The sequence below is a fragment of the Stigmatopora argus genome, chromosome 18 (assembly GCF_051989625.1).
Source record: "Stigmatopora argus isolate UIUO_Sarg chromosome 18, RoL_Sarg_1.0, whole genome shotgun sequence".
NCBI classification, from domain to species: domain Eukaryota; kingdom Metazoa; phylum Chordata; class Actinopteri; order Syngnathiformes; family Syngnathidae; genus Stigmatopora; species Stigmatopora argus.
Genome location: NC_135404.1, coordinates 5,668,943 through 5,685,748, shown reverse-complemented (window position 1 = coordinate 5,685,748; position 16,806 = coordinate 5,668,943). Strand labels below are relative to the sequence as shown.

General features: G+C 40.0%; 1 protein-coding gene across 1 annotated transcript in view; it reads left to right on the top strand.

Annotated features, from left to right (window-relative positions):
• pcdh15b (protocadherin-related 15b) overlaps window positions 1–16,806 on the top strand; it is a 115,603-nt gene that overhangs the window by 65,330 nt on the left and 33,467 nt on the right. The window contains exons 21-27 of the mRNA XM_077625669.1: window positions 349–477; window positions 6,681–6,800; window positions 6,874–7,059; window positions 7,843–8,079; window positions 9,531–9,647; window positions 10,742–10,882; window positions 12,043–12,155. Of these exons, the coding sequence (XP_077481795.1) occupies window positions 349–477; window positions 6,681–6,800; window positions 6,874–7,059; window positions 7,843–8,079; window positions 9,531–9,647; window positions 10,742–10,882; window positions 12,043–12,155 (1,043 nt within the window). The remainder of the gene's footprint in view (window positions 1–348; window positions 478–6,680; window positions 6,801–6,873; window positions 7,060–7,842; window positions 8,080–9,530; window positions 9,648–10,741; window positions 10,883–12,042; window positions 12,156–16,806) is intronic.

The following is a 16,806-nucleotide window of genomic DNA, read 5'->3' as shown; positions in this document are numbered from 1 at the left end:
GAAGAAAAAACTATGGGGGAGCAGTTAGGTCACATATTGTAGGCTATTAATCAGCATCGCACCAAAAGGCCTTGGCTTGACTTTACGTATAAGTGCACATAAACCACACGCACAGTATTATTGAATGTAGCAGTGTGCTAGCGTCAGACTACGAGGAGCCTAATTGGCTATTTGGCCAGTGAATCCATCATCCTGCCAAAGGTTGCCAAATGCCACCACTGACCCGATGTGAGCCGGACACGTGTAGTCCGCCGGGCTGTTTTGCAGCTGATCACAGCGTGACTAAATTAATCATTTGACACTAGCGTCTCCACATCAAAATAGATGACCAAACTTTTTTTGTTGTAGACCTCCACGGCGACGGTGAACATCGTGGTGACAGATGTTAATGACAACGATCCACTGTTCGATCCTTCATTGCCCGTCAACCTCACTGTCATCGAAAAGCAGGATCACGCATTTGTCGGACAGATCAAGGTAGGATTTACGTCGTCTTAAGATTCAAGCTACCAAGCAAGAGTGAAGTGTCATTCAGATATTACCGTATTTTCTCGCATATACACCGTATTTGTCGCTCAAAAAACTTATGACTGAATCGAGGGTACGGCTTATATGCGCACAAATTACACTTGACATGCATGAAACTGCCAGGTGACAAGGACGAAACGCCATAACGCAAGACAAATTTATTGTGACGTGTATGAATTAAATTCAAGAAGAAAAAAAAAAACTTATCTTGCATAAAATGTGAAAAAAATGAACTTACTTATGCCTGCCATTGCTCGCTCAGGGAGCTGTCATCTTACCTAGGGATGATAAACCAGACCGCTACAGACACGCTTCCTGGTTGTACTGCTCACGTGACTTCCTTTTTGAATTTGTCTACGTGCAGGCAACAACCTTAAGGAATGTGCAATACAGCAATCGATTTATACAGTATCTCAGAAATACCACGTGCGATAATTTTTCTTAAGATTTTCCCTTCAAAGTAACACATTTGTATTCCCTATTAAAACCATGCATATGTAGGTGAAAATTGTGAATCATGGGGCGTCTTATGCGAGAGAAAATACAGTTTGCGCATCAAATGTGCACAAAGCACCTGAAGGTCTGAAGTGTTCTAAAATACTTAGTTTCCTTTAAAATATGGCTAAATACGCTGTTGTTAAAACTGTAACGCCTGATGCAATGTTTCCAGTTTCCATTGCTTTTCAAAGCATCCCCATGAAAAAAATTTGAACGATTTTTAGTCTGGGAACTAAAAATAGTTGTCGATTCATTTGATAACCGATTAGTTATCAAGTGGTTCATTCAGTCTGACATATAAAAAAAATCACCCTGGCATTTTTTTTTCAGAAAACTTAAACCATTACACCAAATCTCATGTCAAACAGAATTAGTTTCACACTTTGTGAGTCACCCCTCTCGAAAGAAGAATTATTCAGAGAGAAACCGCAATTTTTTCTGACTACGACATCGCACATAAGTCGCGTACATTTCCTCTACCCATGAAAGGTCACTAGCGTGACATGTAATTACAAATGCTCACATCTACGTTTCAGTCATCTCACACGTCTCCTCCCACATGAGATGCTTAATTAAATCGGGACACTTGCTACCTTCTGCAGCTGGGATAGGCCATCATCAACATGACGCTGTAAAACCGCTCCAAATTTCTAATTAGGCTCGTGAACATTCCCGTTCATGTCAGTGCGCTTTTGCAGGTAATTTGAAGCGCTACCTTTTTTGGAATATATAAACAAGGTGCTCATTTCGAGTGTTACTGGAGTTGTTTTGAACCTGTTATGAGCATGAAATTTGGAAATCATTGGCAGAAAAATGTTTATAAAGGTTTTCTATTCCTACAAGCTGTCAAGAATTAACGTTTTTCTGCTTAGCTTTTCGTGGTTTAACCTTCACTTCTTGATCGATTTAAAAAAAAAAATACACAAAAGCCACACTTTCTCTTTTTTTAACCTTAGTTAAAATTGGTTTGTGCAAAGCCATCCCTTTTCCGAAGATACTTTCTGGATGAATGCTTGACATATTGAACCAATCAGATAGTCCGAATGGCAAGGCAAGAAAGAGATTGTCAACTTGGCAGCGTAGCATCTTATATACACTGAAATTGTTTCCATAAAAAAAAAGAAACTCTTTTTACTTACTGTATTTCACGACTATAAGGCGCACTAAAAAGTCTTAAATTTTCTCCAAAATAGACAGGGCGCCTTATAATGCGGAGCGCCGTGTGTAAGCGTATAGTGTGGGCATGTGTTTATTGCAAAACAATTTCGGTTTGGTTTCTAAGTCACGAAAATGAACTCTGGGCTTGCCGTCATTCCCGGAGGCTTAACTAAAGCGCTGGGCTACATATGCCACTATTTGCGAATGAATTGTGGCCTGGACATCGGCATCAACACAGCTTTATGAAGGGTGGCAGGCAGCGCTGGACTAGTTACGCTAGCTACTATTTGCGAATGGACTGTGGCCTGGACATCGGCATCAACACAGCTTTACGAAAGGTGGCAGTCAGCGCCAGGCTAGTTACGCTAGCTACTATTTGCGAATGGATTGTGGCCTGGACATCGGCATCAACACAGCTTTACTAAAGGTGGCAGGCATAATTACTATTTGCGAATGGATTGTGGCCGCCTGGACGAACGTATAAAACTCAGCGCTTTCGATGACTCATTTGGACAATTGTTCAATTCGGACATAGAAAATGAGGATGGATTGATGGATTTGTGGGTGATGATGACGTGAGTACATTGTAAAATGGCTAAATAAAGTACAACCAAACTTAGTTTTGCTTCCGTTGCCTTTTTAAAAACGTGTTTTTAGCGTGTGTCTGTATGTTTAAGCTGCTGTAAGTGTAAGCTGGTGTATGTTTTGCCATGCCTGGCTGCGCCTTTAAAAGTGGTGCGTTCTGTGTGTCAAATAAAGAAATAGCACTCGTTACTGACACTGCGCCTTTAAATGCGGTGGGCCATATAGTCGTGAAAATACGGTAATCAGTTAAACGCGACTGCGGCCAAAGTTCAATATGAATGTTTTTAACCTGTTTTTTTTAAACGGGGCAAAACATCAAAATAATTATTGTATTATTATTATGTCTTCGTCATATGTTAAGAATAAACAGGGTAAAAAAACAATGTGTTTTTTAAACAAATTAAATCCACTGAAAAAAAATAGCAATTGCACCTTTGGTAAATTTGTACTTTTCCGAAGGGTTCCTTCGTATGTATTTCCAACCTGAATTGCTACAGTGGGAAATCCTCTAGAAGAAAACAGACGGTAATAATTGTCGGAGCGTGCAAGACGCCGCTCTGGGCCTCCATCCAAACCAGGTCGCCACCTGTAGTTATTAAACATATTTTCCGGAAGAACAGACAGACCTGACCTTGGCATGCTGGTGCAGCTGCAATATGGCAGACAAGACAAATTGTAAGAGAAAATTGATTGTAAAAAAACAACAAAAAAACGTTTATTTTAATCCACTGAAATAATCCCCTTCTTTTAAAGAAAATCATTACAGAAGTACTTTTACTTGTGAAATTAACTGGTAACTGGTTTCGTAACTTGTATTTTTTTGTAAGTAGAGCAGCGTTTTACATTGAATTAGCATAATTTCACTAAAATACTGCATGCATGACTCATTGTATCACCCACACTCCTTTTGTGTTTTAGGTTTTAGGGCGGATGATATCCTTTGAAATGTTCAGTCATTTTCAGAATCCTTCAGGATTTGGTTGTCAACTCTGTATCTTATTGGATGACATTTTTTAACGGTTTAAATGGTGTTGGCGTTCCTTGAGGATGTTCAATATTGCGTCAGATTTTCTCAATGCTTAGGGTTTGCTTACAAACGCATGCTCAAACTCAACTACATGATGCAAAACTTGAAGTGAATGTTTCAGAGGTGAGAGATTATTTCGAGATTATTTTTTAATATTTCCAACCGAATCATTATCATGTCTCATTTTGATACTGCGAGAAGCATCTGGTTTCGTCAGAGGAGGCAAATTCCAATGTGAAACTATCAAGTTCGAGTGAATTGGTAAATAATTTTGTAGTGTTTATTTGTGAATGAATTCGTCAATATTACCCCCAATTTTTAAGCAATTTGGAGCTCATTTGGGTATTGCCAAAACATTTGGCAAAGGACGTCAAACTTGACATTAAAGTGTATTCGTAATTAAGTTTGTAAATGCTAATTTCATTCATTCATTTTCCGTACTGCTCATCCTCATAAGGGTAATGATGGTTGTTGTAGCCCAGGGGTGTCAGACTTGGGTTGGTTCACGGGCCGCATTAACGTCAACTCGATTTCATGTGGGCCGTACCATTTTAGATATAATATTTAGATTTTCTTTATAAATGGATTAAAAGAACTGGATTAAAAGCCCTGAATATTCAGTTTTTTATAGATCTAAAACAATGTTTATTGTAGCTTTTTTTATATATTTTTAGATTTTACAAAATGATTTTTGAACTAAAAACAGAAAAAATGGATTAAAAAATTACAATTATTGATTTAAAAGGGGGGAAATCAGGAAATTTAATATACATCTATACTCTTCATTTTAATTTGATTCTAAAACAGAAAGTCGGCACTCATGATTTACTTTCCCGGGCCACCCAAAATGATGCGGCGGGCCAGATTTGGCCCCCGGGCCGCCACTTTGACACGTGTTGTAGCCTATCCCAGACCGAAGTCAGGGGAGTGAACCACTACACCACCAGGTGGCTAAATACTAAATATTATTATTCAATAACATTCTGTAAATAGTTTGCAAACATTTCCCAAAACATTGTGGGAATCACGTCCACATTATTCCTCAAAAGTACCTACTTTGCAGATGTTTGACTTTATCAAGATGACGTACGAGAGCGAACGGAAAGCTCGTCTGCATACAAATCGCCGTTGTTCATGCCTCCCACGCTGTTGCAACACCTGGCTGCGCGCGCTCATTTGTCAACACGCTAATCATGGAAACGTGAGCGGCAAAATGTTTGATTAAACAAACTAGCGAGGGCTTTGCTCATTGTTCCCTACACGATTTGGCTCAGGCTGCCAAAGGCTGCTTACTTGGGATTCTGTCACAGCTTTACAATGAACTTCAAGCTCCCTTTTTGTCAACTAGCTCGGCAACAGACAGATTAATCCTTTTGCGTTTGTGGCCTTTAACTGTGTGACGGCGTAATTACAACGGGCGACAACGCCCTGAGCGAGTGATGCGACTCTACCGCTCGGTTCTTAAACAGCTTTAATGCCACACTGCAGACACGTAAGCGGAGACTTTTATGGATGGGAATGCTTTCGTATAACAGATCGGACATCTGTCCTTTTATAAATTCTTTACCGCGCGGCATAACAGCCCGTATTTCATTTAGACACATTGTTCGATGGCCTTGTACTTTACTGCTGTCACAATACTTAAAATTAGCTGGAAAAGTTTGAACAAAGTAACTTCACTGAAAGTTAATTCATTCGTCTTTCGTACCACCCATCCTCGTAAGGGTTGCGGGGATTAACGGAGCCTATCCTAGCTGATTTAGTACAAAAGGCCGACTACATCTTAGACTGGTTGGCACCCTTTCCCACTCACAATCATACCACCACCAGCGGGAATCGAACCCGCACCTTCATTGAAAGTTGCCTTTTTATTTTATTCTTTCACTGCCATTGATGAAAGATGTCAGTGGCACAGATATTCATTGAAAAAATAATAATTTAATCTCATTTTCTGAACCGCTTTATCCTCATTAGGGTCACAGGGGTGCTGGAGCCTATCCCAGCTGACTCCGGGCCAGAGGCGGGGGACACCCAAGGAGACGGACAACCATGCATACTCACACCTAGGGGCAATTTAGACTGTCCAATCAGCCAACCATGCATGTTTTGGAATTGGGAAGAAACCGGAGTACCCGGAGGAAACCCACAAAAGCCCTTGGAGAACATGCAAACTCCACACAGGTGGACATGACCTCGATTTGAACCCCGGACCCCAGAACTGTGAGGCCGACGCGCTAACCACTCGCTCCAACGGGCCGCCTGAAGAAAAAAATGAAAATAGTATTTTTTTATTGGATTGGATTGGATTGGATTGGATAACTTTATTCATCCCGTGTTCGGGAAATTTCATTGTGACAGTAGCAAGAAAAGGCATAGTTATAAGTTAGACAGTACAGTTGCAAGGCCGCAGAACAACATAGCAAAGCACAAAGTACAAAGCAAATCAAAGTAAATGAGATCATTAAGAATCACCAAATCAAATCATTAACACAAAACAAGCAAGAGTGGACGGAGCTACCGCTACCGGCTGCCACTTGAACGGCGCCATTTTGGTTGCGGTAACAAAAACGGATAAATGAATTAAGCGTTATTTTTCACATAAAAACACATTGAAACAGTTTGACTCATTCACTTGCATTGAGTTAGACTTCACATGCATTGCAACTGGTTTATTAGCATTGAGGGATGATAATTCAAAACAAGAATCATGATAAAAATGCTATTCAATATAAATATCATTTATATATGCAGAAACAGGCACCTAAGGTACATCATTTGCTTTCATGGACTGCACAAGTAATGTGGTGGCCCAATCTGGACAGCCAGATTGAGACTTTGATCTTGATTGTTAGGTAACTGAATGTATTGACATGCTGTACACTAGGCCACCGATCCAGACATGGGGCCAAGTGGTCAGGTTCACTACAGACTGGTCAACCATCAAAACCTGTTCTCCATCAACTCCACGGGAGCCATTGGAACCTTGCTCCCGCTGGACAGAGAGGTAAAATCCAAGTCCACTTTTGTCCGCATTGGTACGAATACCACATAAAAAGTTTCCAACTCTTGGGGCGTAGGTAAAAGGTCACTATTTCCTGATCGTGGAGGCTTGGGACGGCGCCGTAGACCCGCGCCGGTCCAGACTTAGGCTGTCAATTACCGTGCTGGACGTGGACGACAACAGTCCCGTTTTTAGCCAACAAACGTACAACGTCGACCTGCCAGAAAACAGCCCCGAAGGGACCATCATTCTCTATCTACACGTAAGTGCCTTTTTCAAACCCTTTAAAGGGTAAGGAGCTATTTTTGGTTAATAAGTCTTACTGTCATTGACGCTGACAGGCATCCAGTCCTGGTAATTAACTGCCTATGTTTGTGGTCTTTCTTTTTTTTTTTTTTTTCTCTGGTATAAATGCTATTTATTTACTAAACACAACAATATTGTGCATTTACTGAAAAAATACACACACAAAAAATAAAATAAAATACAATGGTAAAAACGTATAACTTATCAATTATTGTATTTTTATTATTAATTATATTCATTAAACCTTAACAAAATTATACTTGTATACAATATAATAATAACTTTAAAAATGAATAGTATCAATTATGTATTTGTATTTTTTATACATTATTATTGCATTCATTATATTGTTTCAATTTATTTTTCAATCGATACATACAAATATGAAATAATACAATTTTAATGAAATCAAAATCGCTCAAGTTAGAATGAATACAAAGAGAAATACAATCTGGTTTTAAAAACACTCAAAAGTTCATTTCCTGTCATTGACGCCGATAGACGTCCAATTCATTTAAACTGTGCTGGCTGTCTCTGAATGCTCATCCTTCAGCGTCCTTGACTAGCCATCCAATCTATTTTGACCGGGAGGGACAAATGAACATTTGCTCGTTCATTTGCCCCTTTTAGTCAAAATGGATTTGCACCATCAATGGCAGACACTGAATAAAAAAAATAAAAAAAAGAAGCCTAAGACTTGAAGGCTCGATTCAGTTCCACATTGCTTCTCCTATTTTAGGCCATTGATGCCGATCTGGGCTCCAACCTCACTTACCGCATCAGGACCGACGGCTCCAGCGAAACAATTCGTCAGCTTTTTCGCATTGACCCAATCACAGGAGAGTTATCTGTGCGGAAAGTTCTGGATTTTGAGGCCTTGACCCCTTCCAACTCCTCATACACATTCACTGTGGAAGCACTGGACACTCAGGGGACCATGCCACCAGGCCTGGCTTCTGTTACTGTCACCATTACGGTATTTTTTCTTGTTCTCCCTTAAAATTATGAATTCTTAATCAGCTGTATGGTAATATTAATTATGCATTCATTTACCGAACAATTTATCTTCACAAGGGGGGTGCTGGAGCCTATCCCAGCCAACTATGGGCACCAGGCGGGGGACACCCTGAATCGGTAGCCACACGGCATATATAGTTGCTGACTCCCATTTTAGTTCAAGGCTGTCCAAACTGGTTCTCAAGGGCCACAGTGGATGCAGGTTTTTTTCCAACCAATGAAGATTGTACATTTTCACCAATCTGGTGTCTTAAGTAGAATGGGTTGATTGCCGTCAGGTGCTACTTGTTTCAAAAGAAATCTCTTGGGTTAAACTGGCCTTAGAGCAAGGGTGTCAGACTTGGGTTGGTTCGCGGGCCGCTTTAACGTCAACTTGATTTCACGTGGGCCGGACCATTTTAGATATAATATTTAGATTTTTTTTAAATAAATGGATTAAAAGAACTACATTAAAAGCCCTGAATATTCATCTGAAACAATGTTTATTTTAGCTTTTTTAAATATATTTTTAGATTTTACAAAATGATTTTTGAACTAAAAACTGAAAAAAATGATTAAAAAATTACAATTATTGATTTAAAAGGGGAAAAATCAGGAAATTTAATATACATCTATACTCTTGATTTTAATTTGATCCTAAAACAGAATCGGCACTCATGATTTACTTTCCTGGGCCACACAAAATGATGCGGTGGGCCAGATTTGGCCCCCGGGCCGCCACTTTGACACATGTGCCGTAGAGGGTAAGTTGTAAAAGTTGTAATCACCTGGCCCTTTGTGGAATAGTTTGGACACCCCTGCTTTAGTCGAAAAATAACAAGGCAACAAGCAGCAAAAGGAAAGACAGGCAAATGACAGGTCAAAACTGGACCCGAGGGCTTACCTCGTGCAATAAGCATTCAGAGAAGTGACAACGTTTGACGGAATTGTTCACTCTTTTTGAACGGAGCCAACTGGGGATAACATATGCCTTCTTTGGTCTACTGACCGGGTGCAGCGTCACCATAGAACATTATGCCCAGCAGTTATCATATGTTTGCATAGTTCAACTCTGCGCATATTGTCTTGTTCTCATCACTTAATCATTTTCTTGCACACATGTTCTTTTGTCTGCCGACACAAACATTCTTCTCATATGCTCATATTTTAGATGGTATATAATGAATTTTGTTTGATTGTTTTTTTGTTTTTTTGCTTCAATGATTAGCCAAGAGCCAGCGCTGTTGATCTATTCATTGCGACACCTAAGCACCAAACTAAAAATGCATTTATATTGTTCATGTAGGGCAAATGTCAACCTGTCAATGTTAGTGAGTTCAATACCATTGATCTAAACGTCTGTGCATGTATGGGCCTCTTAAAGGTGACACATTACCAGCACTCACATTGCGTTTTCTCATTCCTCCTAAGGACGTGAATGACTTTGCGCCAGTCTTCAGCCAGCCAATGTACCGTGGTATGGTTGCCCCCAACGCTGTCAAGGGGACTATTGTCACTACGGTGACAGCCAACGACTCTGACCCTGCGGTGAGCTTCTCCTGCTTGCTGTTATTCCACCAAAATGCACTTCGGATTGGGAAGATTGTTATCTGGTGTGCACTTTCAAGCCCTGTCATTTCCTCGGCCTTAGTTCAACTGCGCGTTTATTACAACTGTGACTGGATATCTGTTTGTGAAACCAAGAGTTACGTGTGTATCAATAGCCAGTTCCTAGATCAATACAAAATCTACCGGAGATATTCACCTTTACCGCTCATTTCAGCATACTACAGTGGTACCTCGAGATACGAGCTTAATTCGTTCCCGGACTGAGCTCGTATGTCGATTTACTCGTAACTCAAATGAACGTTCTCATAGAAATGAACTAAAAACAAATTAATTCGTTCCAACCCTCGGAAAAAACACCCAAAACAAGATTTTGGATTGGAAAAACATTTGTATTTGTTCTAATTCGCCATCTATTAAGAAAGTAACAAATAACTAGTGGTTTAATAGTACTAAAATGTGTTAAATAGTACTAATATTAGACAAATTTCGCGGAGGGGAGAGAGAGACGGAAAGAGAGAGAGGGCGGGAGACTTTTTGCACGACAAGGCGCTTGTAACATAACGTAAACAAATTTAAATGAACTTGGATTACGATGCAGACACACTCAAAAATATGTTTAATCTAACCTTACACTAAACTTAATTCTAATTTTCTTTAAAATTTTGATACCTTTCTTCTCCCGGGTTGGCTCTATTTGCCCGCCTCCACCCTGACTTTCAGATGCAACCTATCGAGGGTTGTTTGCTTTTGTATTCCCTTCAAAATATTCCCAAAATGATGCACACAAATGTCCTCACAAATAGGATAGCGCACGACCACTTACCGAGATTACTCCCATACACTTTGGAAACATTTAAAAATTTGCAATTTCCTTGAACTGTGTGTAGCCTACATTAAAATCCTATATTATGAGTCAACTAAATGAAAACAAAGACATTTGCTACTTTATTCCTTACGAACAAACAAAGGAGTATCACAATGAAATGATAATGATTCAGTCGGATTTTGCTCCGGCGATGCAAAAGAAATTGACAAACCTAGGGGGGATACACTTTAAATTTATGTCTTTGCAGGGAACGCCAGCTGGTCTGGTGCGGTATAAAGTGGACCAGGAGCCTTATTCATACTCTGCTAGTATATTTGAAGTGGAGGAATACTCGGGAAATGTCATCACAAGAGTCAACCTCAATGAAGAGCCCAATCTCAAATTCAGTGTGAGTATCGACACTCCTTTTTTTAGGTCATTATTTCTTTTAAAGCAGTGTATGGCATTTGACTATTTTTTTTGTTATGTGGAAGCAAAGCAAAGCTCCAAACATATAGTTTAAAATTCTTGATTTTCTATCAGGTTACATGCTTTTGCCAATTTACACCATCCAAAAATGCACATGATAGATAATCTTTTGTGATTTTGTCTGTAATGTTCATGGTTGCGCCAGAAATAGTTTTTGTAAAAAAAAGCACAATTATTTCTAATGACAGAGAGAATTTACAATATGAAAATGCTACCTGTCATAAACAGGAGAGCAACAGTGGTCATTATGGCCCAGTAAACGACTTTTGGCGGCTGTTTTAACGGCTTCCTATTAAAACGGCACAATCAGGTTTCCAAGGTTAAAGACTTTCAGATTTGAATTTAGAGTTCAATTTTTTTTTTATTCACATAAGTCAGAGTTAAAAATTTTTTTGCTAGTTTTCGGGATAAACGTACAATTCCACTTAAATAAGGCAAACATTTTCCCATAAATTTTCAATGACCCCATTTATTTACAAAGGCAAATTCAATTCCCCAAAAGGTTTCTCTTCACGCATATAAATCTACTTGGAACAAAAATAAAATAATCTTCATTGTTGCTCATAATTTGGGTTGCTGGGGCCTATACCAGATGAATTTGGGTGAAAGGAAGACTAGCACCTAGACTAGTTGCCATTCATTCTTAGGGCACACAGAGAGACATAACCATTCACACTCACAATAATAATGCCTCCAAGTGGGAATCGAACCCACACTTACTTTCACCGAAGTAAGATAAGTGAACCACTACACCACCAGGTCAATTTTATCCAGCACTTCCAAACCAAGCATCCGCCATAAGTGATATTTCAACCAAGAATGTCCAGTCATTATTCCTCCCTGTTAAAATATATTGGACATATATCACCATCAATGGCAGCCAATTGTACTTTTTGAAATAACGTTAAAGAAAAGTTGTTGAACTTTGTTATAATGTGGTTGTAAGTGTTAACTTGCAAAAAATATTACATGATCAATGTAAAAACTGCACATTTTTTAAGCAACTCTGGTTCATCTATTACTGTAAATGGCAGCCGGTGCATGTATTTACAAAACCAAATATAATATCATTTCTTTCAGCTGGTTGTGGTAGCCTATGATGATGGTGAACCCGTGAAGGAGAACCAAACGCTAGTGGAGATCACCGTCATACAGCCCTCTGTCATTCCCATCTTTACACAAGAGGAATACAGGTAAAGAATAATCAATACTACATCCACAGTTCTTCATACACCAATCAGTTTTTTTTTGCATTATATTCGATCTACATGTTATACGCTGTTTCATGCTGTTGGTGTCATTGTTATAGGAGTTGTGATTCGGATTACTAGACATTTTTGGTTCGAGTTCCATTCCAAAAAAGGCAAACTATAAAAATAAATGTGACTTATAATCCGGAAAATAAGGTTCTTTTTTATTTGTCTGCGACACTAACACCAAAGTTTTTTGAAAGGATATTGAGTGAAGGGTTATGATTTCAGATAATTTCCTCACCGAGCATTGTATTCTCACGTCTAACATATATTGACACTGCTTTCTTTTTCAATTATATGGCAGCCTCTCATTTCCCACTTACATTTATCAGCCGCAGTCTCGTCTCCTCACAATGCGGCGGCGGCGGCGAAGACATTGATCTCACTTCTTGTCAAACCCGCTACCTCATTGAAAAAAAAAATAGAAAAAAAAATTCCCTTTGCTGGCTGTTCACGGTTTCTCACCTTTAATTCATTGGTTCTCAATGACAGGGAAAGACCAACCAGTGTTTCTTTAACATTAAATTGAATACCTAATGAATTGAATACCTAAAATACCTCAAACGACCTAAAATGTAATACCTAACCTCCAGTTTTTTACCTAGGTCTACAATGTCTTGTGTGTCTCGTGTCTGTCTTGCTACTGCAACCAAGCAATTTCCCGAATACAGGATGAATTAAAGTTCTAACCTAACCTAATTTACTAAATTGACTCGCTGAATTAACTCTCTGAGTTAATGCATTCACTGCCAGTTCTCCAAGTCATAAAGAATTGGATATCTATCACTGTAAATTGCAACATATGTGCTATCTCGATGGCATCAAGCTACTAACTCACTCAGTTATCAAAGTGAGTTAACCAATTCACTACCAAAGTCTAAATGCAAATGCATTGGAAGTTCATTGCAGTCAACGGAAATGTAAACTCAGTTGTGTCAGAGTTAACTCTTTCACTGCCACAACTCGCATTCAGCGAGTCCAGCTTAGGACAAGCAAAACATCTTAGGAGGATCTAGGCAAGGAAGATAATCTTTAAAACCTCCAGACTACTGAGGGACTGTGCGGTAACCTCAGTCTCAGTCTGCAGAAGGTCCCCACCTTGTGGACTTCCTGTGTGTGGCTCCAATTTTTTTACCTAGGTCTACAATGTATTGTGTGTCTTGTGTCTGTCTTGCTACTCCAACCAAGAAATTTCCCGAATATGGGATGAAATAAAGTTCTAATCTAATCTTCTCTAATAACTTTGTTGTACTATTGGCTCTAACGAATCTAAAACTCAGGAAATACATTCATAATAATTCCTTCTCTTCTAACAGTTGTAACCTTATTTCATAAATCAACTTCACGATCATAAATGTCAAAACCACTTTAAGGCCTAGTTTCTGTTTGTTCATGCCTTAAATTTACTTATTTCCCAATGAACTTTAGTCACTGCATTTTTTTCACCGTGTTACTTTTAAGTTAAAACATAAATTCCTTCCAAAAAGCTCCTGGGCAATGAACGAGAGCATACGCATTTCTAGAGGCTAGACTTCAGCTCCCATGTGTCACGCTTGTTGTAGAAGCACCCTTGCACCTGCGCTATCAGTATGCAACCCACGTTCCACACCCATGAATAGTTAACAGCGCCCATTGGCAATTAGCAGTGCGGGGATTAAGTGAACAAAGAAAAAGCTGCCCTCTGAAAAACTGTTGGAAATAATCTTTCAACAATACGTATTCCGCTTGCATGTATGTTCGGGGATCACGTTTATACCGAAAACAAGACCCTCCCTCCCCCGCGTTGTCACAATGCCTCGCAGCCTGTTACCAAGTTAATGAATCTAATTATTGCACGTTGGCAAGAGAAACGAGCCAAATCACCTCGGAACATCAAAACTGCGTGGCTCAGGGGTCTATCGGCGTTTTAACACGTGGCAATCTGTTGCTTTGTCTTGCGCCATTACACAGATAGAGATAATCATGCCAGGAGAAAGGAATAAACCTGGCCTGCTCGTAAACGTTCCGTTCAGGAATCTCTGCCTGGGGATTTTTTTTTTCAGCCGTTGTACATTGAGTGATGCATCTATTACTTTTAGCAAATTGATCCGGCAGTAATTCATTGCGACTCTGCGGGTGATACCCTTAATCTCGCACTTAAAACTGAGAGAATGGCTGGAAAGGTAATCTGTTCTATCTGGTTCATCTGATTAAGGAAAAGGTGTTAAGGTGGATAACAATCTCAAACTCTTTAAAGACCCACTGATCTCATTTAGATCTTTATTTTCAACATAGACTGAAAAAAAATTAAATGGTCCTTGTTAAAGTGCACCTTAAAGTTCACCTTAAAATTTTAGTCTAAAGTTCCAACTCGAGATGCCAAATTACTGACATTTTTGTATCCATAATCAGTTTCTGATTAGGTCAAAAGATCTGATCTGATCCAGTATTCATGTGTGATTTTAGTTTGTGTGTTTTTTGGCTGCCCTAAATCAAACCACTAGGAAAACTTTAGAAACGAATTACAGTAAGAGAACATCATGTAATATCGTAAACAAATCATTTCTTGACTTTAATACAGACATTGATTTATCATTTACATGTTACATTCATTCATTTATTCATTTTCTGAACCACTTATTCTCAAGGGTCGCAGGTGGTGCTGGAGCCTATCTCAGATAACTACAGGCACCAGGCCGGGCACACCCTGAAACGGCACTCGGACGTTTCGTCGAAAGACGTTTGGTCCCCGGATGTTTGGTTCCTGGATGTTTGGTCCCCGGATGTTTGGTCCCCGTACGTTTGGTCCCCGGACGTTTGGTCGACCAGACGTTTGGTCGACCGGACGTTTGGTCGACCGGACGTTTGGTAGAACGGACGGGGCGTCGACCGGGCGTTTGGTAGAACGGACTCTCTCTCTCTCTCTCTCTCTCTCTCTCTCTCTCTCTCTCTCTCTCTCATGATTATAATTTTGAGAGCGAGAGATTACCTGGTTGCTCGCTTTCAACAGTAAACTGTCTCTCTCTCATAATTTGACAGCGAGCTAACCCGGCGACCAAACGTCCGGTCGACGGCCCGTCCGTTCTACCAAACGTCCGGTCGACCAAACGTCCGGTCGACCAAACGTCTGGTCGACCAAACGTCCGGGGACCAAACGTACGGGGACCAAACGTCCGGTCACGCCCTGAACCGTGGCCAGCCAATCACAAGGCACAGGGAGACAGACAACCATTCACACTCCCACTCATACGCAGAGGCAATTTAGAGTGTTTAACCGGCCTAGCTGCATGTTTTGGGGATGTGGGAGGAAACCGGACTACCCGGACAAAACCCATGCAAGCCCGGGGAGAACATGCAAACTCCCTACAGTGAGGATCGACCTTGGATCAAACTCTGTGAGGCCGACATGCTTACCAGTCGGTCACTGGGCTGCTTTACTGGTTACACAATTTTTACTGGTCTAAAAATATGGGCGGCGTCCAAGGCGGATGAGTGGTTAACGTGTCAGCCTCACAGTTCTGGGGTAGTTCTTGTCTGGCCACCAATTCACGGTGTGCCCGAAGTCAAACAGGATAGGCTCCAGCACCCCCTTTGTGAGGATAAGCAGTTCAGAAAATGAATGAATGAATGAAAAAAATATAGGAGTGGAATTGTATTGTTATAGGCAAAACATATCTTTAGAAAAATGGGATGTGATAGTGATTTCAATAGAATATCAGAAGATTTTGTTTTGCCAGCTACAAACATCAACGTACCTGTGACACAAATTGCACACTTCAGTCTCAATTTCAACATGAAATAATATATCTATCATCAGGATGTCACAAAAGAACAAATATTTCTTGGTATGTACTCTAATCGTAGTAGTTTATAGAAGAACCAGTCGATCAAACATCCCAAAATAAGATCTTTCTAGTCAATACCCTGAGAGACAAACAGCGCTTGGGCAGTGTTGAGACTCAATATGTCAAAGTGTTTGTCTTAGTCTCCAATAGCCTCTGTAATCATTTAAAAAGCCATTCAGGTGGACCACGAATAGAGTCAGAACTGGTACTGAAGTGGAAGGCTTAAAAGACTGTGAGACTGAAAGTCATTCAAGTCTAAAACGATAGGCGTTGAGTTTTAATAATGAGAACATCAGAAAAAGAAGCAGCAAAGGGTCAGTCTATCTGTCAGACTCAAGTGCTCGTGAGCAAGGTAAAGACTGGATGGTGACTTGGTAACAACAGTCGAGAAAATTGATGCTTAAAATGACTTTTCTGAACAAGAACATTGCGTGGACTCTTGTGTTCATGCTTCGCTTTGGAATCTCCATCAAATCTTTCAAAACCCCAGTGACCTCTCTTTCAAACTACCCAACGTCACGAAGGAATTATATTAGACACAGTAAATACATTGACCATGTTTTCTGCACTACAATAGAAACTAGTAAAGAAGTGTGTTATACAAAGAAAAAAATGCATTGGTTACAAACTGATTAGTTGCCAAACTTGGTGCCATAACCACAGCATTGCAGTCACGTTGCTCATAAACATACATAAAAGTACTAAAGTTGGTGCGAATGCAGACATCCAGAGTCTCCCTGATATTGATAGTGGCCGTGTGATGCCCA